The sequence below is a fragment of the Physcomitrium patens genome, chromosome 23, assembly GCF_059467195.1.
Source record: "Physcomitrium patens ecotype Gransden chromosome 23, ASM5946719v1, whole genome shotgun sequence".
Lineage (NCBI taxonomy): Eukaryota > Viridiplantae > Streptophyta > Bryopsida > Funariales > Funariaceae > Physcomitrium > Physcomitrium patens.
The window spans coordinates 11,216,591-11,242,500 of record NC_143432.1 but is presented as its reverse complement, the minus strand read 5'-3'; the positions used below and the strand labels follow the sequence as shown (position 1 = coordinate 11,242,500).

Genomic DNA, 25,910 nt, shown 5'->3' with positions numbered 1-25,910 from the left:
CGACGTGTATGCCCTCCGTAGAGAGATACTAGAGCCGCCCGCCCCGTCAGTGCAATGGGCCGGGCTCCTCTAGGCCATCCACCTTCCTGATCATGGATCGACCCCGCCCAGGTAAGTGCCCTCCCCATCGCTCCTCCGCACGCTTCTACCACCCACCCACACCCCGCCGCTCCAACCCGTGTGGGACATTCTCACCCACCCTCGCTCTCCTGCTCTCCCCCCGCCCCCTCACCACGCCTCCACCTCCATTTCTCACTCCCTCTCCCTCCCTGCTACAACCAACATCTCGCCTCAAACCCACCCCATTGCTCCCTGTCCCCCACAAACCCCATACCCGCACCATCACCAACATCATACAACACTCACTGGCTCACTGGAAGAAGAACAGGCAGAAGAAGAAGAAGAAGAAAGAAGAAAGAATAAACCAACCAACCAACCAAACACGCACGCATCAACCAACCAATCAATCAATCAATCAATCCATCCATCCATCCATCCATCCATCCATCCGTCCGTCCGTCCGTCCGTCCATCCGTCCATCGAAAATGAAATAAATAAGTAAAAAAATATGTAAATAAAGACACTCACATGAATATACCCTAGGTAACTACATGCCACGCTTTCCCATATTTTGGGGTATTTTGTTTGACCATGAGTAGTAGCACCGGTGGAGCCCCCACCCTTTCCAGTCTTCAAACCAAGAAAACCACGGTATTCAGCATGGTTGTTTTGGTGTTGTGTGGTTGCAAAATGCAAGAGAGCCTGGGGGCGATGATGATTTGGAGGGCGGGGACTTTGATTTGGTGGTGTGGCGAGTATGTTGATATGTTGAAGTGGCAGTGGGTGGGTGGTGAATGCCCCATAGCGTGTGCAGGAGGGAGGGCGGAGGTGGGGGTAGAAGGAGGGCGGGGCGGGAGGGAAGAGGCATACCTTTCTCGGCCTTTTGGCTAAGATCAAGTGTAGTATCTGTTCTTATCAGTTTAATATCTGATACGAGGCTCATCGAGCCTCACGATATTAATCTAATTTATCTCGGGTGCGGGCCCATCCGGCAGCTTGCTGCCCGGGCCAGCGCGCGTCGCCTTGGTCTTGCACTACCTCCTCGGCCGGCGCAGCCCATTTCCCTCCGTTTCCCGGAGGGCCCCCTCTACAATGCAAAGAGCGAAACTGGAAAGAGTGTGCGCGTCAGTGGACCCCGAACGTCGACTGTGGGGATGGGTGGAAGAGCCAACCAGCCTTGCCACGGCCCGCCTGTGCTGGCGCTGGTGACGCTCGATTTTGAGTTGGACGCCGCCTCCCCACCCCGCGGGGGCCACCTTGTCAGCCACACGCGGTCCCGTCGTCCCGTCGCTTTTTTGTATTTCCCCCGCTAACCCACGCCAGCCCATCCCACACCCCTGGACGCTGTTCAGTTACGAGGTGGATCCCAACTAACGCCGTGCCCGGGCTCTACAAACACACGTCATGCAAGCATGACGTAATGAATGAATGAACTAACAAACAAAACAAAACAAAACAAAACAAAACACAGACGGAGACGAAGAAGAAGAAGCAGCAGCAGCAAGGGGAAGCAAATAAAGGAATGAATAACAATAAACACAAAATGTCGAGAAAAATGAATCTAACCAAGTTTGGTTACATTTTGGTATTTCGATTTGTTTTCGTGTTTTTCTGTGTGTTTGTTATTAATTTTGGGGTATTGTTACATAATTGTCTGAAAAACTGTGTTCTTGAGTATTGGTGGAATTTGTTTTGTGGTTTGTGGCGTATGTTTGTTTGTTTATTTATTTAGCTTTATTTTTCGGCATTGCAGTTTTCATTTCTTATCTATGAAAACTTGATTTTGTTATTTTGTTTATTGTTGATGTCGTTATTATTGTGTTTTTTTTTTTTTTTTTTTTTTTTTTTTTTTTTGTGTTTTTTCTTGAAATACGCGTTCTCGTTCTTTATCACAGATGTCACTGTGCTTATTTTTATGTACCAGTGCATGCTTGTTATTGGTTGATTGATTTGTTTTATCGTGTTTTTGTTTTGTTTTTTCCTTCTCATTCTCATTCTCATAGCCTGTTGTCGTTTTCATGGTGGTGATGATGATGACGATGACGATGATTTCCTGTTTGTTTGAAAGAACACAGCTTCAAATTTCAAGATTTCCCTTTCTCTCTTCACTTGCCCGTTTCTTAGAATTGTGTTCATCCATTGATCCATGGATTTGAGTGGATCTGAGGGAGATGGGATGGTTTTGTGCCAGGAACACCCATGGTTGACTCCAACATCAACATACAGCGGTGGTGGGAAGTTGAGAGGGATACAGATTGCACGTCGGGTTAGTGGGCGGAGGAAGGGCAGGGCACGCGTCGGTCCCATACGGTTGGGTGGAAGAAGGGGCAGGGCATGCGTAGAAGAGCGTGGATGTTTGGGCGGGGGAGATATGGGGCCGGGCGCTCAGCACAGAGCGAACTATTCTTTCGCCTTTTACTAAAGAATACCGTGCGCTGGGCGCAACGACCGGCATAGCCAGAGTTTTTGGACTGCCCCGTTTGCGGGGCCCACCAATTGGAAGCACGAAGTCGGATTGTATGGGTAGCACGGAGAACAAGGGCACAAGGGCAGGGCCTCCGTGGGTGTGGGTTGGAGAAGTGTGCCTCCTGCCACACCCGAGAGTGGGAGAGAAGCGGCGACTCGCGGTCCGCGGAGGGGCTGGCGACGGGCCACACATCATCCGTGGGCATGGCATGCCGCGAGAAAAGGGGCGCGCGTGCGTGCGTTTGCCGGGAGTCGAACCCGGGTCCATTGCTTGGAAGGCAATTATCCTAACCGTTGGACTACAAACGCCGCGTCCGCCGGCGGCAGCACACCCGGACCACGCACCACAGGCCCACGCTCGGTTCCACCCACACGGCTGCGCGCTCACGGCGTCGTCTACTTGGCTCGTCACCGAGCTGTGTGCCACCTGCACTCCCCGGCAGTGCGCGGGGCCACGGTCCCGCCGCCGCTGCCGACGCAAACCACAGATCCGAGGGGAGAGCGACACAGGGCTGCGCACACTCCGAGCCATCCTGTTTGGGGTTTGTGCTTTGTGAGGTCCCGGCCTACGCCAGACCTTCCAGAAATTCTGGGGCGCCCTCGCGGGCACCGCAGGGGGGTTGGAAATAGTTTTCAACCAGCAATTGACGCGTCTCGGGTTTGCCTCACTAACTGCGTCATTGCCCCAAGCGCAAAGATGTCGTCTCCCTCCCCGCCTCCCCCCGCATGTACCTCCCCCGGGGGCTCGTCTCCTCCCATCGCTATGGGGCAATCTGCCCCCGACCCACCACTAAATCGTCACCAGGCGCCGCTGCCGGAGGCGACACACCGTGCAGCGCAACTGCCATTGGCACGCCCCTCACCCGCCATCGCGTGCTTCCCCTTCGCTGCACCACCAGCCTGTGCGCTAGGCCGTAACCTCATCCCATTTGCGCTCTCATCGGCACAGTCAGAGAGATCGGGGTCAGACGTGCGCCTCGCAAAATCCAACGCCCATCGCCCCTCCTCCCTCACAGCTCGCGCCTCGGAGGGAGGAGGTTGTGACCCGATCCGACTCGGGCGTGGAATCGCCCTTCTTACCCCGCGCGGGAGCAACGCTCACTGCCCACAGCAGCTGCCCCGAGTGTTCACTGGACCATCGATCGGGGAGGGCGGCGGAGCAACGCTCACTGCCACAGCAGCTGTGCCCCGAGTGTTCGCTGGACCATCGATCGGGACGGCGGCGCACGCGCGGTTCGTTGTTGCGCTCACTCGCTTTGTCAATCATAGGAGCGAGTGTATGCGGCGGCCATCGCAGAATGCGGGGGTTTTCTCGGACACTCACAACTTTGAAACACACCCACACACCTAGTCTCCTCCGGTTTCGGCTTACGCTTTGGGCGGGGGCCGCGCGAACGCGAGCCCCCACTGCCACAAATTACGACGTGTATGCCCTCCGTAGAGAGATACTAGAGCCGCCCGCCCCGTCAGTGCAATGGGCCGGGCTCCTCTAGGCCATCCACCTTCCTGATCATGGATCGACCCCGCCCAGGTAAGTGCCCTCCCCATCGCTCCTCCGCACGCTTCTACCACCCACCCACACCCCGCCGCTCCAACCCGTGTGGGACATTCTCACCCACCCTCGCTCTCCTGCTCTCCCCCCGCCCCCTCACCACGCCTCCACCTCCATTTCTCACTCCCTCTCCCTCCCTGCTACAACCAACATCTCGCCTCAAACCCACCCCATTGCTCCCTGTCCCCCACAAACCCCATACCCGCACCATCACCAACATCATACAACACTCACTGGCTCACTGGAAGAAGAACAGGCAGAAGAAGAAGAAGAAGAAAGAAGAAAGAATAAACCAACCAACCAACCAAACACGCACCCACGTTGTGGTGAATGTACTTAACGGTGACCGACTGAATTGCTGCTTCTTGGCGTTTTGTTGAAAGGGTGTTTGCTGTATGATGTCAAGTTCGGAAAGCTGGAATTTGTCTCTGCATAGCGAAGATGTGTTGTGGTAGGGTCTTGAGTGTTCTTTACGTTAGAACTGTTTTTATTCAGGTTGCTCAACGTGTCTTATTAGTGGAGTGTCATGTTTTTACAGTAGACAACGTACTTGTTATTTGAAAATGCTGAGGGTAAGAACTTGTCAATACCAGTTTAGAGGCAAGTCTTTGATATTTTCTATGCCCAACCACGGAGGTGCTGAACTTAATCACTTATTAAAGCTCACACACTATTAATACTGCAGCAAACCCTATTCTACCTAGTGGTAAGAACTGAGCGACAGGGTACACACACGTGTATTGTTATCAATCATTTTTTAATGATTTGTGGGTCAGTTACATGTGCTCCTGTTTCGTCCATTGGAATTTATGCTGTCGACGGGGTTCCTTGATTCGATAGTTGGTTCTGGTCAGAGGGTGCAGGAGTTGCAAACTCAACGGACGTTTCTTCGACCAGTGGTTGTCCCTCCTCGCCTTGGAATGCACCATGGGGCAGGGTGTGCTCGATTGGAGGCGGTGCACCCGCCAAAGGACTACTGTGTTCGATGTTGTTCCCAACCTCAGGTGCCTGCGGAGGTAAATCCACTGTCATGACGGGAGGGCTTTGATTCATGACATTTTCTGGAGGCAGTGTTGGATGAACAATGTTCTCAGCAACCTGGGGTGCAGAGGATGGTAACTGTGGAGGTGTCTGTGTGACCTCCTGTACGTTCCTTATGCTCGCTGTATTCTCGGCTGCAGAGGCTACTGCTGGAATGGGCACTGCAAGAGGCTCAACCACGGCAACATCGCCGGAGTCCGTCATAGTTTCTGCCGTTGCTGGCCTCTCATCCTGAGCTTTCAAGTTCACTTGGGTGCCTGCAGCACTGCACACGACACTGAAGACAGATCAGTCCTTAGAAACTTGGCAGTATAAAAAGTAGTAATTCTCATCCTGAATCAAATTTGAATATACAACAAGACGGCGGTAAACTCCAAGGTGGCTGTTGAGAGCAGCAGGAATTTAGTCAACGATTATTGATAATAATTGAGCGCTAACAGCGGTTTCCTGTCCATGGAAATAAGCGGAGCTAGAGGAAGATTTAAACCTAGGTTCCTGTGCTTGATAGAGGCTCGCAAGCTGTTGCTCGTGAGCAATTTTCAGTTGTCTTGCATGTTCATGACCACGTTGAACAGCACCCTCCATGATGACACATTGCTCTCTGGCCTTTCCTAACTCAACTCGCCACCTGTGAGCCTCTTGCAATGCAAGATCTCTCATCATGTTGGCAGCTACAACCTTCTCTTCCGCTGCCTTGATCTGTCGTCAAACAATCAATCAATCACATCAGATTAGCTTACAAAGTTACACTCAAAGAATGTACAAAACCGAAGAGAGCTCAAACGATTATCTAAGACGAGACTCAACCCTGGAAGACCCCATGAAAACCGCATAGAGCTGGCACTGTCTTCCACACTGTAGCAGATACAAGACAATTAAAGAAACCTCATCAGAAGCGCGTTGTAGCTCCTTCTTCAAGTGTTCTATTTCTGTCACGGCAACTTGACGTTCCTTGTCAACATAGTGAACGGCCTTAGCCGCTGATTCGGCAGCATCAGCCGTTTCAGAAAGTCGTTCAGCCAACTCCTTGATGGTCAGGTCTCGTGCCCTGAGGTCCCTCTGAAGTTGATTGAGTTCTTCATCTTTTACTCGCAATGTTTCCTGGTCATCAATGCACAACTTATGAACCCACAGAATTTAACATGCAAAAAAATAGATAACAACAGATCGATACATCCCCACAAAGCACATAATGCAAACCATGGCATTAAAAATGCAGTTTCCATTACAACGATTACCAAAGGAATGATATGGTCTTATCTAAGTTGGATGAAATTGCAGAAGCACAGAGGTCTGTCAACTAAAACTTGAGAATTAAGAAAGGAATAAAGTACGACAACCGATGAAACAAAAAAAATTACCACCGATTTCCAGCATATCAGACCTTTAGAATGATTGAGTTGTCGACGCTGTTATTAGCAGCAAGTGCCGAGCTTTGTGGGATTGCAACAGATGGCCTGAAGGACGCTTGCACATCCTTCATTGCCTCTTGAGCTGTGGCATTCGCAGCAGCGACTGAAGCAGCCACTGTTCCAAGTTTTGCATGGCCATTTCCACTCAATGAATTGACTGCCTCCTTGTGTGCCTTTAACACAAGCGCTGCAGCCCTGTATTTCACGCAAGTGTGCTATGTGCAAAAAATTAGACAACTTGAAGAAGAATGCATAATTGTTTTTGCACACACACACACACACACATATATCTATATATATATATATATATATGCTCTCTTCCTAAAAGATACAGGGTGATTGGTTCTTTACATAAAAGTTGCTTTCTCAATATAATTGTATACTACTGCGCAAGACATGGCTACATATTAAGAACACCGCAAACTATCAGAAATCACTCACCTCAAGGTTGCAACCCAAGCTCTCGCCGCAGCAGGTGTCTCTGCACAAAGGAATGATTCTTTCTTCTGGGAGGTGCCAATGTCTATCCAAAAATGATGCAAGTTAAGCAAACCGCACATTACATTCGCTTGCATAACCAGAACACACGTGGAACAGAGGAAACTAAATCACTTGAACAGACCGTTCGTAAGCAAACCCAATGAACTACTGGCTAGTCCTTTTAACCACTTAAGTAATAAGTTACTTGTTATCATTTTAGTTTACCAAAACCACAAACCTATTTTATCGCCATTCTGAACTAAAAGTTTTTTATCTTATGCAACAAATTTAATTTCACTTCCATTAGACGCTTTGATATCAAGGATACAGAAGCAACATCCGTCGTATTTCCTGTCTCCTCTGCAAAATCAAGCCGGAAGTTTGGCATGTCACAGAGTTCGTAATATTTACAGATACTAAAATAGTTCCGATTCAAAAATACCCATCGGTATAAGCTAGTGAGTATACAATTCACAATGACATGTTATGGTCAACAATAAATCCCACGATCAGACGAGTAATGTAAAAAGTTATTTAAGCACTTGCACCGAAGTCTTACTGGATATTCAAAGGTGAGACGGTAATTGTGCTGTCTGCATCAAAATGAATTAGCCCTCTTGGTGATGGATCACTTCTTTGAAACCTGCACGCATCCAAACAAAACAACGAGAAGCAACCTATAATTAATGAAAGTCAGAAGTTATAGCTGTCGTTACAATATGCAAATGCACGAATTATCGATTTGTCACTCGAAGGGCGGCAAGGAACATGGGTCATCTCAAGCTGGTACTCTTTGTTGAACACAGACAATCAAAATAACGACCCAATTCTAACCTGTACTCCATCCTCCCAGTTGAAGGATCTAACGTAAACCATCGCTGATTCCATTTACGCAGCTGCTCACACAGATCCTTAGTCAGCACATTCGAGTGTCACGACTATGCAATTACTCTTCAATCTGCTAAATGTGCTCGAATAACAGCAGCAGGAAGTACACAGCCACGTCAACTGCAGTGTCGGACAAGAAACAGGTGCTCCTTCAGTGAGCGTCTGACGAATTGCATGAATACTACTCAGACATACATCCCATTGGAAATAGTGCGACAAAATCGCATTCCATGTTGTTGCATCAATGCAGGGACATCCAATTGTTCACGAGGTTCGACGCTATCTATTGCCAGTTCAATACGCAAGCTTAATCTTCTCAACAAGATTTTCTACTTCGCACTGTTCTAATAAATAGGTAATACCACGGAAGCAAATTAAATTAAAACTGAAGATGGAAGAATATGCATTTTTGTGCTACGCCTTAATACTCAAGCTAAGATTATCAGAATGCGTTGCGCAATTGGACGTCCCTACAAAGCCCATAGTATTGGCGGTGATTACTCACAGCATTAATGTCACGGCTGATTCACCAGCTTCAATCCACAAAGTACACAATCAATCAATCCTAGGCGAGTGAGGGAATATTCTGTGACACATCTATGATTGCAACTAGTAATACAATCCTCATACTCCAAACACGAAAATCGACCCAATGTCAGGAAGGGAAAAAAATATACATGTAAAATAAAAAAAGAGAGAGACTCACTGTCTCCGACCGCTTAAGCAACGGCCCCTGCAGAAGCACGCTTCCAGAGCTAGCACTGAGCTGCTTCTTTATCTTCTCAAGCTTCGCCTTGAGATCTTCACCACCAGCCTGCCCACGCATAAACCAAACATCAATCCAACATTTCACTTCACCCTAAACGCAAAAAATCATCACAATACCCAACACCACCCAACAAATACCCAACATCCCAAACACTTACAGTCAACCCCAAGTTGTGAAAAAAATCACTAACAGCGACAATGGCACTGGAATCGTGCAAGACTCACAAACCCCAACGAGCTGGGCATCGAAACATGAAAACCCCACAGCGAGGGAACAAGTAAGGCTAACCTGAGACATAGCGAACCAAGTTGAGCGAGACGAAGCTCGGCCGTGAGGTCTTGAGATGGGGAATCAAGCACGAGCGTGCGGAGGTGAATTAGAACATGTCTTGGGGCAGGATCGGAGGTGCGAGAGGGTGGTGTAGGAATCGCGAGGAGAGAGCAAGAGGCTGGTCGACGATTGCTTTCTCGTCACTCTGGGTCTTGTTTTCGGTCGCCTTCGTCGTTGAGTGTCACAACATTTGGGTGTCCGCCAACTCAGCACTCTATACACAACGGGTTGCTGACGTGGCTGCCACTTTGGCATCCTCGTCACGCTAGACGGACGTGACGTGGTTGTCACATAAGCTCTCCTGGATGCGACCCACCACCGTGCTGCCACGGTAAGATTAGGGACTCGTATTCCGTTTGCTGATGCGATTTTGTATGTGTAGGTTTGTTGTTCAATAATGTTAGGAAAATTTTACGTGCTTGACAGAAAATAAAGAAAAATAATGATGGTGTTTTTTCCTTTTATTTATTTTTTAATTTATTGAGTTATTTTTATTTCAAAAAGTTTTTCATTTTTTTGGGAATCTTTGGTCGATTTATGACATTGAATAAAATTAAGGATAACCATAATTAATGTTTAATTTTGAGATGAACATGGTTTTCACGCATTTGATGTATGCACAAATACTGCTGTGAAATAAAATGTCTGAATCCAAAAGTTGAAATTTATAATACCTTTGTTATTTTTAAAAGTACTGAAAGAGATTGTGAGTACATCAGTTTGAATATTTTCTAATTGTGTTGATGTAACTAGAGTTAGTGAGTGAAAAATCTTTAAACTTTGTATAATTGTATAAATACCATATAATCATTTTTTGAATGGTTGATAAATTCATGCATGTGCCAAATTCAAAACATGCATTGCATTATTATTATTATTAATCAAATGGGCACCTTTTTATTCAACCTTGACAAGGATTTTTTGAGTATTATGTACCTAATTTGAACAAAGTATAGACTCTAGGATCCAAGTCTCATCAGATAAATGATGGTAGTCAGAAAGCTTGCATTTAAGACACAACAAATAGTAAAAACCCACATCAAATTAAAAAAAATCTTGATTAATATAATCCTTGCTGAAAAGGATATGATTATGTATATGTTTTTTTGGAAACATTCTTGGATCCCTATACACAAAATTATATATTTACAAGGAATTTGTGAAATAACTTTAAATAAAAATACAGAACGCAAATTTTTCTTTTAAATGCAAGGGAAGTTAATTTTATCTAAAATTATAAAAACGAAATTGTCATTGATAACTATTGTTGTAATCAATTAGTAATGAAATGATGTATAGAATATTGAAACATGATTGAAATCTTTCTAGCATGATATGGTATAAATTTCATTGCATATCATTTTTCAGAAAAAAAAAAAAAAAAACAAAACAAAACAAAACAACAACAACAACAACAAAAATAAAACATGATGCTCTGGAGTCCATTATTATTTTATAAAACAAATTACTCTCGAGTCATTAATGCATTCCATTACAATTATAAATAAGTAGTCAATTATTATTTTTTTAACCTTAAACATTCTACCAAACAACTCAACCCAATTAAAAAATTGTACGAGAAATACAAATAGTAATTTTGAACAAAATCCAATTTACTCGAATTGATTCACTAAAAGCAACCTGAAATGGAACACACAAATAACACCGGCAATAACTTTTTTGATTATGAATTTATTTTGATAACATAAAATTAGATGCGACCAAATAAATAAATAAATAAATAATCAGAGTGCTTTATGCTTTTAAATCACAGATTGATAGTAACGTCAAATGGTTTTGTATTTCTCTGCTCTTTCTCTGAGGGTTCAGGAGTAAAACACTATATTTCATTCATACATTCATCCACTAGATGGATGAGCATTAGGCTCCAAATTTCCAAAAGGTAGCCAAGTTGAAAGAAAAAGATTCCCACTTCTGTGGAAGTATACTTTAAAGTCAAAGCACAGCCCACACCCGATGCCATACCAGTTAATAATAGAAAACCCAAACCAAACGCAGGACTTGAATGTGAAACTTGATCAGTTTTAGCTTCATTCTAGAAGCTTGGTTTCGAAATGTGTTAACGAATAAATATAGGTTTACGTTTTTGAAAACCAAGTGGTAACAAATTTCACTTTGGTACACTTATACAATATGCACAAATGGTGGGATTAATTCATGCTTATATTGCTAACTTAATGTGCTCACAATTGAATGGAATACTTTGTTTTAAACTCATGGAAAAATTATGAATATATTGCAGTTTATGATGGTGTTTGATTAAAATACATGATGCCCTTTTTCACGATACTTATCTGTTTAATTATTAGGATTTCAATAGAATTAAAGTTCAGGATTCAAAAGTTTTGATGTGCACATTCCAACCATAAAATGCCAAGATAGCTTGATAGGAACTAACATGTGGGCTCCCTTGCTGTTACAAATAGATAGAAATGAGAATGGAAAACTGAAGACTAACAGGAAACTCCACTATAGTAATGTGATGTCTTTTCTTGCAAACCCATATGCCAGGAACATGTGGTATGTAAATTGACACACTATTGATTGTACATATGTAAGTGTGTCATACAAATAAAGAAATACTAAATGCTTGTTTTTACTTTTCAAGGATGTTTGGAATTGGTTTCTGATGTAGGATTGATAACTACTGGAAGGAACCCACAACCTGAAAGAAAGCATATACATATCTCACAATACAAAATTCCATTGCTGAAAAACTCGAAACCACACTCGAGACCCCAATCCCAACTCCTGACCCACCATCACAATGGATCCCGTTAGAAGAATGAACAAACGGATGACGCAAACGCATTTAGACGAATGATAACGGACGATGAATGTCATATGAAAGTAATTGGATGTGGATGAAGAACATTGTGGATGGATGAAGAAGCGGAGGCGCCGGGACGGGGCAGGGAGGGGATATATCCGATGGCTGCCTCCCGGACTGGGCGCAGCGCTCTATGAGCGCCGAAGACGTTTCGGTGTCGGTGGGTCCACGGATCCATCCATGGTGCCCAGTGTCCCCACTATCCACGCCACTAGCACCCCTAAACCACGCCTTCATGACTTCCTAGACATTTCTAGCTCCGACCATGAGGCTCGGGGTCAAAAAAGCTTCCGGGACACGGAGGAAGGCGTAGGATCGATCGGGATTGTGAACCTGCGAGACGAGACCTACTCCATGTACCTATTGGTCGATCCTACCGCCTGTTTCTGGCTGTTGCCCCCCTTTGACGTTCCCTGCTCTAGCATTCTCTCTCCTGCTGGCCACGTTCTCGGCTTTTCCCCCTCTCCCCTTGCATGGCCGCATTTTTTTTTTTTTTTTTTTTTTTCCTCCCTTCCGCGTTTTTGAGTTTCTTGCGCTGCTGTTAGTTGTTATTATGCCCCGCTCCACTGCTCTGTTTTGTTGCTTCTCATGATCGCTGTGGGTTGGACTGGATTGGAGTCTTCTCTCTGGAGTTTCGTCTTGTGGTGTGCGGGGAGAACTGAACCTTATTCTCAGTTGCTTGCTTGCGCAAAAGCGAGCCTGCCGCCAATAGAGGCGGACCTTGCGTTAGATTCCAGGTTCTGAATCCCATGTGGATCTTGAATTTACTGTAACGCGGCAACAGAATCAGTATCTTTAGGGCGTGGTTAGCTTGAGGATTGTGCAGAGAGGGGCAGTCCGCAAAGAAGTGATCAAGCTGCCAATATTCATGCGGGAAAAGCATCGTGGCTGCTGGAATCTTGCGATCGGGAATCTCGCAGGAAGGGCGGAACAGGTTGAGCATTTTGGTTTCAGCAGCAGTGTGAGTTGCTGAAATGCTAGAGGAAATGGAGCTTCAGATCTGGATTACAGATGGGGTCCAGTGTCATTTCGGCCTCGGCCACGAGCTCACGCAGCTTAGATGTCAATGGCCGAGATGTGTTCAATTTTTTGCATAAGGTGCGACTGGTTTTTAGTCTTCTCCATCATATAGCTCTCACGACGTTGTCGTCCCGATGTATATGTCCTAGACTCTCCCAGAGAACTCAAATCAATCAGTTCCCCATCGTCCTGGGAGATGGAGACTCAGGGTCAGTGCGCACAGTGGGAGTTCATGCAGCTCTCGAATGGTAGACGATTCTTTCTTTAGGTTGCACTCTTCCACATTTCTCAATTCTAGGCGAAATGGCGAGGTTTTCCGTCATTTCGGGTGAATGAGACGTGACCCAGCTCACACGCAATAATGGCTTACTCTAACTAACACTTTCTTTTAAATCAAGCGTTCTGGCGGCAACGATGATGTTCTCGTTTATGTGCTACAGGGAGAGGATAGATTAATTTAAGTCGGGAGACGGAGCTGAGTAAGGAGTAACGATGGATTTGAGAGACGCGCAAAAACCGAGGGGTTGGCTGTGGAGGACGAAGAAGAATAGCTTTGGGGAAGGTGGGATTTCCCCTCCTACGGTTAAGCTTTTCGACGAGCAGGTGTCTCATCATTCTCTCTCTCTCTCTCTCTCTCTCTCTCTTGCTGTCTGATTTCTTCCTTGAGCATTACTGCTGCGGGTCCTTGCATCTGTTATTAGCACAGGAGCTTCAAAACCCTGATCATCAATCGGCATTGGACCGAAAATGGAACTGCAGTCGGCGCTTTCTAGCCATCCTTCTTGAATTTCTGAGCTCAAGTGTGGCATCGTGCAGGAAGTCGCCAGGATACTGGAAGACCAATTCCGGATCCAGAAAGAAGAATTGGACTGCACCCTTCGTGAAATAGATGAGAAGTACGGCGAGAAAGAAAAGACCACAAATGAGAAATTGAATAAGGCTCTTGCTGAGATAACTGTCAAAGATAACCTCGTCAAGCAGCATATCAAAGTCGCGGAGGAGGCTGTGATCGGTATGCTCGGTTTTCCCATGAACTCCACCTGTTTGGTCGTGTGGTAGATGTTTTAGAACGTTGTGTTTTGCGGTTACACTGCAAGCTCTTAGTCATGCTGGTTTTTTAGGGTGGGAGAGAGCAGAGAATGAGGCGGCCGAATTCAAGCTGCAACTGGAGTGCGCCTTGCAACAGAGGCTGGCCAGCGAGGACCGCGTGGAGCATCTGGATGGCGCCTTGGAAGAGGCGATGAAGCAGCTTCGCAGCGCGCGTGAAGAGCAAGATCAACTCGTTCATGAAACTATTGTGAAGAAGACTCAAGAGTATGATAAACTCCGGTTAGAGATGGAGTCCAAACTGGCGGAAGTGTGGCACATTGTGGGACAAACGCGAGCCGAGCTTATTGAATCGCGAGCTGAGAACAAGGCTCTCACTCACGCCTTGCAGGATCGTTCGAAAATTCTAGCAGAGGGAAAGGATAATATGGCTGGTTCAGAGACTGATATGAAAGCTCTGCAGGTAAGAAATACTCAAGAATGTGATGTATCCCTTCTATACCCAGCACATTGAGCAGCTTTGCAGCGCAGAGAACAACTTTGAACCCCCTGGGATCCAATCATCGAGAACATCGTTTAAGCTTTCAGTTTCTTTGGGTTTGAAATCACCAGGTGCAACTCGAGGGGGTGGTGAAAGAAAACATGGCCCTCAAGTATGATATCCACGTGATAACCAAGGAGCTTGAGGTTCGTATGACAGAGCTGGAGCTTGAAAGAAAAGCATCAGATATGGCGTCGAAACAACACGCAGAAGTCGTGAAGAAGATCGCCAAGCTTGATGAGGAGTGTGACCGTCTTCGCATGTTGCTCCGCAAGAAGCTTCTGAGTAGAGCCTCTTTCCCATCAACAATTTCCTTCGTCATTCCAAATGAATTAAATTTGTATTAATTGTTAGTTTCATCAAAATCCTAACCCTTCATGAGAACTAATCTTTTTTCACAGATTCCACAGCGCTGGTGCGGGTGAAGCAGGACGTGGGTGGTTCCGGAAAAGATCATCCTAGCAAAGGGAGTCCACGCAGGAGACCCTTGGGAAGGAGCCAAAGCGCGACAGACCCACAAGAGGCCATCGCTCAAGAGACTTTGCAGGCAATCTTGGATGCTAATGCTTCGGTCGACAAGATCCTCAACTTGGAGAAGGAAACGCGAATGCTCAAGGAAGCCCTCGCCAAGCGGAACGATGAGCTACAAAACGCTCGCTTCATGTGTGCGAAAACTGCCAGCCGTCTCTCATTTATGGAGGAAGAAGTTCAGACATTGAGAGCACCTTCGAAACCTGCATCATCAAAGAAATGGCCATCAAATGATTCCTTCCCCAGACGCGGCACTTCCCTAAATTTTGAGCTTATGGACGATTTCGAAGAAATGGAACGGTTAGCAAATTCGCAGTCTCAGTCGCTGTCAGCATCCAGCCCCGAGCGCTCAGTTGAGACCGCTCTAACAGTGTTTGGTGCTGTCGACGAATCGACTAATCAGCTACGGATTGTGTGCCTTGAAGAGACGGTGGCTTTGAGGGACAGGGAACTTGAGGCAGCGAATCAAATGTGCCAGGAACTTGGTGAAAAGCTTTCCGTGGCCGAGGGACAGCTAGCGTTTTTGCAAAGTAGGAATACTGCAAATGAGCAGTTAGTCATTGGGTTACAAGCCAAGTTAGATTCGTTGCTGGAGAGGCGAGCAAACTCTGAAGGGGGTACTGCAGTTTCTGGCAATGGTGAAATTGCTATGGCGCTTAGGAAACTGGTGCATATCATTGAAGCTCTTGCGCAAGCCACTGAGATCGAATCAACACCCATCACATCCAGGCACCATGACGCGACGAATGCGAGCGAAACTTCTATTCTCTTGTCAGTGCGCTGGCACGACGAGATGGTAGATAGTTCGATGAGAAGCCTTTTGCGAGCTACAAATGGGTATCTCGAAAGTGGTGGAGATATTTTGAAGCTTTTACTGGAGCTCACGGCCACCTTAGATTGCATTTTGACCTTCCACATTTCCGCCAACGAAAAGGAGCAGAGAGAGAGGGATAGCTCGGCAAGTGAACGGCTGGCGATAACTATGGAGCTAGAGTCAGCAAGGGTGATGATATCGCAGTTGGAAGAGGAGCTGTGCAGATTAAGAGTGGAGCATTCGGATATGGAGCCTAGGATTCAAGAAGAAGTTGGTCATAATCTTGACGTTGATGTTATGCAATTGAGGACGGAGAAGAATGAGCTTGAGAGTAATTTGTCAGGAATGAACGAACAGCTCGTCGAGGCCAATGCTAAAGTGGCAGCCTTGCGTGTGCGATTAAGTGAATCTGAGGCTCTTGTGAAAGAATTACAAGCACTACAGGTGATCACTCAATCATAAAATTAGACATCATCAATGTCTAATTAATGTACGCTGTTGGCACTGAGAGTTGTTGATGTCTCGTGCACTGAATTCTCGCGACACTTGAAAACTCGTTCAGGCCGCACATGACAATGAAGACAATAAAGAGGGGGATTTGTCAGAACAAGACATGCTGGAGCGCTCGTCAACAGGTCTCTGCCTATCCGCGAGCCCGCGAGATGCAAACGCTGAGAAGCATCAGCTTTGTGATAAAGTTGCCAGTCTGGAAATCGAGCTGCAGCGCGAGCAATGTCGCCACCAGGAGGTTGTGGCAAAACTTAAAGACATCCAGGAACAAACCCAAAGGTAATGAAAAAAAAAAAAAAAAAAAAAAAAAAAACGCTGTTCACTCTTCCACTAGTATATGCTTACTTAGAAATTCGTTCGGCTTTCACACTTCCATGTCAAGCAGGGGCTGACCGAAACGATGAACCATGGGAATCAGAGGAGTTGGACGAACGGATCATTCATCAGGAAGAAGCACAGAGCTCGAGAACAGCTTGCAACTGGCAGCTGCGGAGGACAAAGCGTCCAAAAGCGCAGTGAAGGAGAACGAAACCGCTTCATCTGCACTTGTCATTCACGACCCACATCAAAATTCCCCCATACCAACTCCCGCGTCTCCAGATTCCACAGAAAAAACGACCCAGACACCGGAAATTTATCGGTCGCAAGCAGAAGAGTCAGCAGATACGACCGCTCCTCCGGTCCATCCCGTCACCAGCCTAACCTGGGCTTCGAGATCAACCCACTCCACCCTACCAGGTATCCTTCACCAGCAAACCAACAGCCGCTCAGAATCATGCAAAAACGGCACGAATGCAACAACAAATTGTCCGCTGCTGCTCAGCGATGCATCGCAACCCGACAGCATCGGTGGGGAATCAGGTTCTAATACCGCCTCGCCGCGACGCGTGCTGCGAAGCGTTCGGACCATTCGTGGATTGGCCTCGGGTCTGAAATTGGCGAACGACAGCCCGAGGGGCGACGGCACCTGCGTGGATTCGAGGAGCACGACGTCGTCGACGCCGTTCAGCCGATTCTACTCGCGATCACAAAGCGAGACCAGCATGTACTAGGATCACTCCATCGCTGGTCCACCGTCAGCTCCCCACACGAACGTCGGAATTCAAGCCCTAAGAATACCCTAGCCCTAAAAAGTCTAAGAATGCTTTAACTCCACAAGGGTTGATGTTTCTGGGTTGTGAGTGTAATAGTCTCCGTGGAAAAATGATTCCTCTAGTTGGGTGGATGATTTTTGTATGATAAATTTCTGGTTTTGCTAGTGATTGTTTGAACATGTTTGTATAACAGTCAAGTATTTTTTCGGTAGGCAGCATGTGCTTTGAAGGTAAAGGATTTTTTTGGTGTAATTTTGGACACTGCAGGTGATTTATATGAGTTTGGTTGACTCTTCGTTTTTGCTGGCTTGGTTTCTGTGGGAGTATTTTTTTGTGTTTGTTGATTGTAAATGTTACATTTCTTTGTTTTACTAGGTTTCCCCAATCTATCTTTAATGAGTCAAGTGATTTTTCAGAGGTTTTTGTATGGAATGCTAGAATTTTCGAATATGTGTATTTAAATTTATTCTGTAATTGTCCGATACTAAAGAAAGTAAACCATAAAGCTTTTAAAATAATTTGTTTAACGAAATTCGCTTTAACATTTCACTTTTTACATGTTAAAATATGGTTGACTTCTAACCCCTCAAAATTTGTCATGTCAAAATCTCAACAAATATCACATAATTATTCAAATTCTTTTATAGCCTTTTACATTTGTGGTCACCAAAAATCTCTAAGCATTAGCTCCAAAGTCTTATTGTATCTAAAATATCATATTGTTGATAAGTCATGATTTGCTTCAAGAACATATTAATATACTTTTCTTTGTAGAACATACAAGCGACTTTCAAATTAGAGTAGGTTGTAATTAAATTAAAACTTAGAGATATCATAAAACTTAAAAGAATTATTCTTGATATCATAAAGAAGAGAATTAGAAGACATACTTAACTAAATTTTCTAGACAAAGATTTAATCAACAATCAATGTTGATTTTATTGCTCAAAGATAAAATTGCTCAAGCTTTAAGACAACCATTCTTCATTGATAAAAAGTTGCATCTCTTTCTTTTAGTACAAGATAAGAACATGTAGAGAGTGTACTTGATAAATCTTGTTATTTTTTAGATTAATATGTAATCTTAAAATCAAATCTTGAAAATGACATGCTCCAATGAGTTTGGCAATAATTCAATATGTATATTAACATGAAGTATATGAGGTTCTTATGATTTATATACATGGTGTTATATGGTGTGATTTTCTATTTGGAGATACATTTGGTACTTAACTGTAGAGATTTTAGCTTTAATTTATTTGCCAAACTTTAATAAATAATTTATTCTTATTATAAAAGATAAATAAACATAATAATATATAAAAATATTTTAATAGTAAAAACCTTACATATTTAAAAAGGTTTGTATTTAAGACTTTTCAAAGCATCTAAAAATGCCTTAACATCCTTTGTTATACCAAATCATAACTAATTATTTGTGATTAAATTAGATTTTCCATAAGCTCAAAGAAAATCCATAATCTCTTTAAAAAAATCCATCTTTTTATCATAATTTTTTCATAGCTCTATATCTCTATTTTTAAAATATATATAAAGTCTTGGCTTCTAAAAATTTCTTTATTTTGTATAAAATATCCAAATTGTAGCAAAACCCTTTCAAAATATTTTTTTCTTACAAAGAATTTTTTTTCCTTATACTTTAAAGTATCATATTTTTTAATCCAACCATTTAATTTTTTTCAAATTTCTAAATAATTTAATATTTATCCTTAAGCTTTGCTACAAAAAAATAAATTATAAATCTACTATAGATCATTTGGCATCTTAGAATTCCTAATAGATGCTCTAAATCCTAATTTATAAGTACCTAAATACCATTTTTTCATATTTCAAAAATCCAAAATTTAAATAACACAAAATTTGGTGTATAGCTTTATAACATAATAATACATATTTATGAAAAGTTTTAGCTAAAGATTCATCCAAATGCTTAAGATATGGTTAAAACCAAATCCTTCATGAAATTGGTTCACTGACAAACTTCAATTTGTATACACTGATTTCAAGCAATCATTGCTTTTCAAAATTAATTATATTTTTTTTCTTTTTGTATGAAAAAAATAGCCTTTTAAACCAAATTTCCAATTGTACAATCTGATCTTTAGAAGCCTTTCATATGCATGTACTATGCCCCAAAGAATGATAGTAGGTACAAAATCAACATCTTAACTTTAAGTGCCTATATCTTCTTTACAAAGCCTCCAAATTACACAAAAAATTTAACATAAACATATCCAAAATCCTAAATTTATTAATATGAATCTTTAATATTTGAATGGCTCCAAAAAAATAACTCTAATTCCTACTAAGGCCTAAAGAAGCCTCCTTGAAGCCTATTGGGCATAACTTTTGGTTAATAAGAAAAGAGATTTTCATCATCCATCTCTATTCATCAATATGTTTGGCTTAATTATTCTTTTTTATATAAATTTTTTTATCTAATCTTTTATTTATTAAGTATTATGTAATATGTACCTTAAACATCAAATAAAAGAAAAAAAAAAAGATTTAATGAGATTCCAATGTCTAATAAAGGTGACTCTAAACATATAAAAACTATCATTAATATAAAATCAATATCAATAATAGCTTTTTAAATTAATTACTTCAAAGTAGTAATTTAATTATATTTTGTATCAATTAAAATCTAATAACATGGCTTTTATTATATTATATAATATATTATATATTAAATATAGAAATATATATTATTTTTATATGAAAATCAAAAAATAAGTCAATAACAATGACAAGATTAGAAGCACCTTTTAGAAAATATTGCCATTTCTAAAAAAAAACTACAACTGCAAGAAGTTTATTTATTGTAGATTAAGTAGTTGATCGATATTACTCAAAATAATTTGGAATAAAAAGCTATTAGATAGAGTTAATCAATTACTTTTATTTGTGACAATATTACATCCAAAAAAAGTGTGATGCATTTTTTTTATAAAAAATGCCTTAAAAAAGTTGATGCAATACAAAAGTCGTGATACCAAACACGTTACAACTATAAAGAAGCTACAAACAAGGATTGAAAGTAGAATGTTATCTTGCCTAGATCTTATTTCTTTTATAAGGAAGGTTTTTATCTTGATTTTGATGGATGTCGTCAATGAAAAGCCTCCATCGCCTTTGTTGTATTTCAAGATTTTTTATTGGCTCTCATGTGCGTTCACTAATATCATATCCATGCCAATGGACAAAATATTCTAATTTATTTCGACACCACCTTGAATCTATGACTTCGTCTACTTTGAATTCTTCATTATTGTCCACTTCTATAGAAGGAGATGGAACTTGTCTTCTTCTTGGTATATCCACTATCTTGTATGGTTCAAGAAGAGATATGTGGAATACTCGATCGATATTCATTGACTCCGATAGGTGTAAATGATATACAATTGGATTGATTTGTGTAGAAATAGAAAATGGTCTAAGCCTTCGATAGTCCAACTTATCACAAGAACAAGTGGTCTTGATATTGTGACGAAGTAACCATATTTTATCACCCATGTAGAATAATAGTTGTTCTTTTGGATAGACATCCACATTGATCTTTTGTTATTCTTGAGATTCTTTTAACTATTCCTTCATTGTTACATGTAGCTCTGACAAAAGATTTATCAAATCTTTTGCAATAGGATTATCAGCTTTTGAAAAGTCAAAAGTATCAAGTCATGGATGATAACCATAATTGGCAAAGAAAGGTATTTTTTTTGTAGAAGAATGTACCGTGTTATTATAAGCAAATTCTACCAATGACAAAAGAGTTGTCCAATCACCTTGTTGGTAGTTGATGGTACATCTTAAATATTGCTCCAAAACTTGATTAACATGCTCCGTTTGTCCATCAGTTTGAAGATGGAATGCCAAAGATAGTTTTATATCCACTTTTAAAATCTTGAAAAGAATCTGCCAAAATCTTGATACAAACTAAGTTTTCCTATCTGATATAATATCCTTGGATAATCCATGATAGTGATAGATATTATCAAGAAAGAATTTAGTTGTTTCTTTACTTGTGATAGATTTTATACATGGTACAAAATGTGCCATTTTGGCAAAATGATCTACTATCACAAATATAGAGTCATAAGAACCTGAGATTGGAAGATCCGTGATGAAATCTATAGAAATAAAAGACCATGGTTGTTCTGGAATAGGTAATGGCTGAAGAAGTCCATGATGTCGATGATGAGGAGTTTTTGATCTTGAGCAAACATCACAAGATTGTACAAAATCTTTCATTGTCTTTCACATTTGGAGCCACCAAAAATCCCTGGATATTAGTTCCAAAGTTTTATTGTACCCAAAATATCATGTTGTTGGAAAGTCATGATGAGCTTGAAGAACACATAATTGAGTTTCACCTTCTGGAACATATAGGCGTTCCTCAAAATATAGTAGATTGTCCTTGAATTCAAACTTGATAGTGACATGAGACTTTGAAGGATTCTCTTGTATATCATGAATAAGAGGATCTAAAGACATACTTGACTGAACTTGCTTAATAAAATTTGAATCAACAGTTAGTATTGATTTCATTGCTCAAAGATGAAGATGCTATAGCTTCAAGAGAATTATCTATTGGTAATCAAAAGCAACATCTCTTTCCTTTGGTACAAGGTGAGATCGTCTAGACAGTGTATTTAATAAACCTTGTTGTTTTTCCAGTTGATAAGTGATCTTGAATTCGAATCTTGACAAAGATATATTTCAATAGGCTTGGTAACAATTCAAAATACGTGTTGATATAAAATATTCAAGGTTCTTGTAATCTGTATATACTATGAAAGGACTAGGAGCACCTTCTAGATGATGATGCCATTCTTGAAACAAATCCACAATTGCAAGTTCTTTGTCGTGGTTCTCGTAGTTGATCTTGGCCATTGAAAATTTTTTGGAATGAAAAGCTACTATGTGAAGTTTATCATCTGTTTCCATTTGTGACAATATAGCACCCAAAGTAAAGTCTAATGTGTCTGTTTTCATAAAAAATGGCTTAAAAAAATCAAGGCGATACAAGATTGGTGCAGAAACAAAGGATGTCTTTAAAGCTTCAAATGTTACTTCTGCTTCTTGATTCCATTGAAGTTTGTCTTTACAAGTCAAACGTGTAAGTGGAGCTGCAACTTGAGAGAAGTCTTTATTGAAGATCTGTTGTTCTCGTTGTGTTCAAACTTAAATATACCAAAGTAATTGAATTAATATAGGTAGGTTCGAATACGAAAAAAGACTGGTTATATGAATTGGGTCTATTAGTGTCACAATTGACTATACTCTAGCTATCTAAAATCAATTATCAAACTACAAAATACCAAGGCTTACTACTTCCATCTTAATTCAACACATAATCCATTCCACGACTATCAATTCAACAATACTTCCATATTCTTATCAGTTCATCTCCCACTTACTCTCTTTGTGGTTTATATATATTCAATTATTGATTTCCAGCTTACTTATTATATTCAGTTTCTCAATTCATCACATAGAATTCAATATCTTCACTTAACACAACACAATTCGATAATCTCAATTCTCAAGGTCACAGATTTTTTCCAAAATGGTGTCGTGATGTAACATGGATAACAAGTGAAAAGGGTGAAGAAAATATCATGTTTTGAGGATCTCACTTCAAAAATATTGTAGCAAATTATCTTGGAAAAATAGATATTAGTCAAAAGGTAGAAAAATTAAAGGTGCTAATGCTGCCTATTTACAAATTATGCTTCTATTTACTTTGTAAGGCCATAAATAAGGCAAAACAAGGTAGATTAGAAAAATAAAGGATATAGGCATATGTAAGGAGGAGTTAGGAGTACAAATTAGTAAAAATTACCTCAAGAAGATGAAAGTTGATATCCGAAGAGGACCAATTTTGAACTTGGATCGAAATCAGATCCCAAGGCACAAAACCGTACTCTAATAGTGACTCAAGGATTCTTTGAGAGATCAAAGAGCCGAATTAAGGGGGCAGACTTGTGGAGGGATTTTTGAGAGGTGATTTCATGTCGCTTGGATCAGTATTGGATTTTTGAGGGATTTTCAAAGCGAGTGATGTTCTTTGTGAATTTAGATCTTTGAGAAATAAAACCAGTTTACAAATTTTTGGATTTCGTAACTTTTGTAGCATTTTTATGGATGAAAATTTAGAAACTTATTGGTATGCTTGTTGTAAATCTGTATAAGAGATTTGAGATCAATCCAATGGCTAGATCGATACATATGAAGGTTTTTCTAGGCTAAGGTCTCGGGATTTAGGATTTTTAGGAGCAGTAAGCTTTTCTTATATATCTAGAAATTTGTCAATTGGATTGGAGAGATTTTTAGTTTTATCAATAGAAGACTTGATTTCCTATATGCAAGTAAAATTTGGAAGCAATCGAATAGTGGAAAAAAGAGATATTGGCATTGGAAGTTTGGCATCAGAGTAGAGAAGGAGAGGCTGGCCGACATCTGAGCGGAGTTTTGAGGTCATCAACTAATTGGTAAGTGCGATTTTCTTCAAAATTTGTGTGCTGGTTGCTAACTTAAATTCCAAGAAGTGTAAAAATTTTGAATTAGAATCAACAGTTCAATCTTTAATTATTTAAATTTCAAATCTATGATTAGGATTTGATTAAGGTTTAGAGTTAGGATTTGATTAGGATTTGGTTTAGGATTTAAGGTTTGATTAGGTTAAGGATTTAGTTAGGGTTTAGAGTTAAGATTTGACTAGAATTTGACTAGGGTTTGTTTAGGATTTTATTAGGATTTGTTAAGGATTTGGAATTGATTAAGATTTGTTAGGCTTAAGATTTGTCTAAGATTTGACTAGGGTATGTTTAGGGTTTAGGATTTGTCTAGGGTTTGATTAAGATTGGATTAGGATTAGGATTTGGTTAGAATTTAAGGTTTATTTAGATTTTTATTAGGGTTTGATTAAGTTTTCTTTAATATTCTTTTATATTTCCTTAAGGATTTCGTTGCGTTTCTTTTATAATTCCAATAAAGTTTAATTGAGCTTGCTTAATGTTTGATTATGATTGTTAACGTTTAATTGTAATTTTTCTATAATCCTATTAGATTATTAAGACCTTTTGTTGTAATTTTTTTTTACCTTCCACCGCTAGGTGCTCGGTGCATTCTCAAGCAAGACTTCACGTAATACAACAACGGTCAGTCCAAAGTCATATTCCACAATATTCTAATCATAGTTTCAACAATACTTCTCTCAAGCACAATTCTTCATAAGCAAATAATAAAAGCAAAGAAAACAAAGAGGTAGCATCAAGCTTACCCTGGCTTATATCTCTCACAGTTTGGCCCTCCGACTTACGACTCTCATAGTCTGGCTCCGATCTTCTTTTTCTCAACCTCTTTATCCTACCAAAAGATGGATTGTCGGCTAGCAGATTCCAAAGGTTATGACTCTTTGAATTCTTAACCATTTGTTCCAATAACAACCTATTATTACTAACTAAACTACCTAACCATAAGTCTAATTCTCAAGGTTATCAATAACCAACCAGTAACTTATCACAAAATTTATTTACCTATTCTACAAGATCCGATAGTAGTTGGCAAATTCCAAAAAGCATTAGATACCTCTTATCATTTTTGGAATCTTTCAATCCATAATAGCTTGAACTTTCTTAGAATCCATCATAAGTCCATCATTTGAAATCATGTATCTTAAGAAGTCGACTTAAGTAGTATAAAATATGTACTTTTCTATCTTAGCATAGAGTCCCGCATCTCTTAGTTTTTGTAAGATACAACAAACATGAAGTTCATATTCTTCTATGTTCTTAGAATAGATTAAGTTGTCGTTTAGATAATAGACAATAAAATCATCTAAAAACTCCCAAAAGACATCGTTCATTAGATGTTAGAATGCTGCTGGTGTATTTGTAAGTCCAAAAGGCATGACGTTGTTTTTGAAATGTCTATACCTTGTTTAAAATGCAATCTTCTATTCATCTCCTTTTTTGATGCATACCAAATTGTATGCTCTTCGTAGATTTATTTTTGTATAGATCTTAACTTGATTCAACTGATCAAGGAGTCTAAATATCAAAGATAGCGAGTACTTATTCTTGATGGTGATTTTGTTGAATCCTCGATAATTGACACACATCCGCAATGATCTATCTCTTTTCTTCACAAATAAAATTGGAGCTTCTACTGGAAATTTGGAATGGCGTATGCAGTTCTTGGCCAGATTCTCTTCAATATACTCCTTGAGTTTAGCCAACTCATTTTGAAATAAATTGTAGATTATTCCAAATGGCAGTTGTACTCTTTCTTGAAGTTCAATTGAGCAGTCATAGGAATGATGTTTCGGAGGAGTATCTACATTCTTCTTCTCAAATACATCTTAAAAATCTTGAAATTGGGTTGTGCAGAATATGTAGTTTTTTTCAGAATGTAGATATCTAGTATATGGTGAAAACATGGATAGATAACTATTGAAAAGGTGGTTCAGTAGGTAGAAT

General features: G+C 41.0%; 2 protein-coding genes and 5 non-coding genes across 16 annotated transcripts in view; 3 read left to right on the top strand and 4 right to left on the bottom strand.

Annotated features, from left to right (window-relative positions):
- LOC112276275 (U1 spliceosomal RNA) overlaps positions 1–119 on the bottom strand; it is a 160-nt gene extending 41 nt beyond the window's left edge. The window contains exon 1 of the small nuclear RNA XR_002967963.1: positions 1–119. This exon is cut by the window's left edge and continues 41 nt beyond it. This is a non-coding gene — a small nuclear RNA (U1 spliceosomal RNA).
- Positions 120–926: 807 nt separating this feature from the next.
- Positions 927–1,120, top strand: LOC112276279 (U2 spliceosomal RNA). The gene has a single exon (XR_002967967.1). It is a non-coding gene; the product is annotated as a U2 spliceosomal RNA (small nuclear RNA).
- Positions 1,121–2,435: 1,315 nt separating this feature from the next.
- On the top strand, positions 2,436–2,550 carry LOC112276272 (U5 spliceosomal RNA). The gene has a single exon (XR_002967960.2). It is a non-coding gene; the product is annotated as a U5 spliceosomal RNA (small nuclear RNA).
- Positions 2,551–3,090: 540 nt separating this feature from the next.
- LOC112276269 (U4 spliceosomal RNA) lies at positions 3,091–3,225 on the bottom strand. The gene has a single exon (XR_002967957.1). It is a non-coding gene; the product is annotated as a U4 spliceosomal RNA (small nuclear RNA).
- A 680-nt stretch (positions 3,226–3,905) lies between these two features.
- Positions 3,906–4,065, bottom strand: LOC112276264 (U1 spliceosomal RNA). The gene has a single exon (XR_002967952.1). It is a non-coding gene; the product is annotated as a U1 spliceosomal RNA (small nuclear RNA).
- A 497-nt stretch (positions 4,066–4,562) lies between these two features.
- LOC112276076 (uncharacterized) lies at positions 4,563–9,166 on the bottom strand. Of its 8 annotated transcripts, none has more exons than XM_090246437.1 (10): positions 8,957–9,166; positions 8,606–8,713; positions 7,846–8,019; positions 7,571–7,654; positions 7,340–7,371; positions 6,973–7,054; positions 6,504–6,726; positions 6,005–6,220; positions 5,607–5,818; positions 4,563–5,396 (listed from the first exon to the last, which is right to left on the bottom strand). In XM_090246437.1, exons 3-10 carry the CDS (start codon positions 7,854–7,856, stop codon positions 4,886–4,888), a joined length of 1,371 nt encoding a protein of 456 aa, XP_090102563.1. In that variant the 5' UTR covers positions 7,857–8,019; positions 8,606–8,713; positions 8,957–9,166; the 3' UTR covers positions 4,563–4,885. The 8 variants fall into 8 exon arrangements, with proteins under 8 accessions (XP_090102563.1, XP_090102564.1, XP_090102567.1 ...); XM_090246438.1 differs by having other exon boundaries at positions 4,563–5,384; XM_090246441.1 differs by having other exon boundaries at positions 6,504–6,746; positions 8,957–9,140.
- Positions 9,167–12,287: 3,121 nt separating this feature from the next.
- Positions 12,288–17,708, top strand: LOC112275540 (uncharacterized). Of its 3 annotated transcripts, none has more exons than XM_090246681.1 (8): positions 12,288–12,947; positions 13,310–13,472; positions 13,686–13,881; positions 13,991–14,379; positions 14,529–14,742; positions 14,859–16,246; positions 16,365–16,591; positions 16,698–16,871. In XM_090246681.1, exons 2-8 carry the CDS (start codon positions 13,362–13,364, stop codon positions 16,702–16,704), a joined length of 2,532 nt encoding a protein of 843 aa, XP_090102807.1. In that variant the 5' UTR covers positions 12,288–12,947; positions 13,310–13,361; the 3' UTR covers positions 16,705–16,871. The 3 variants fall into 3 exon arrangements, with proteins under 3 accessions (XP_090102807.1, XP_090102806.1, XP_024361754.1); XM_090246680.1 differs by having other exon boundaries at positions 12,296–12,947; positions 14,006–14,379; positions 16,731–17,708; XM_024505986.3 differs by having other exon boundaries at positions 12,298–12,947; positions 16,731–17,708.
- Positions 17,709–25,910: the final 8,202 nt, after the last annotated feature.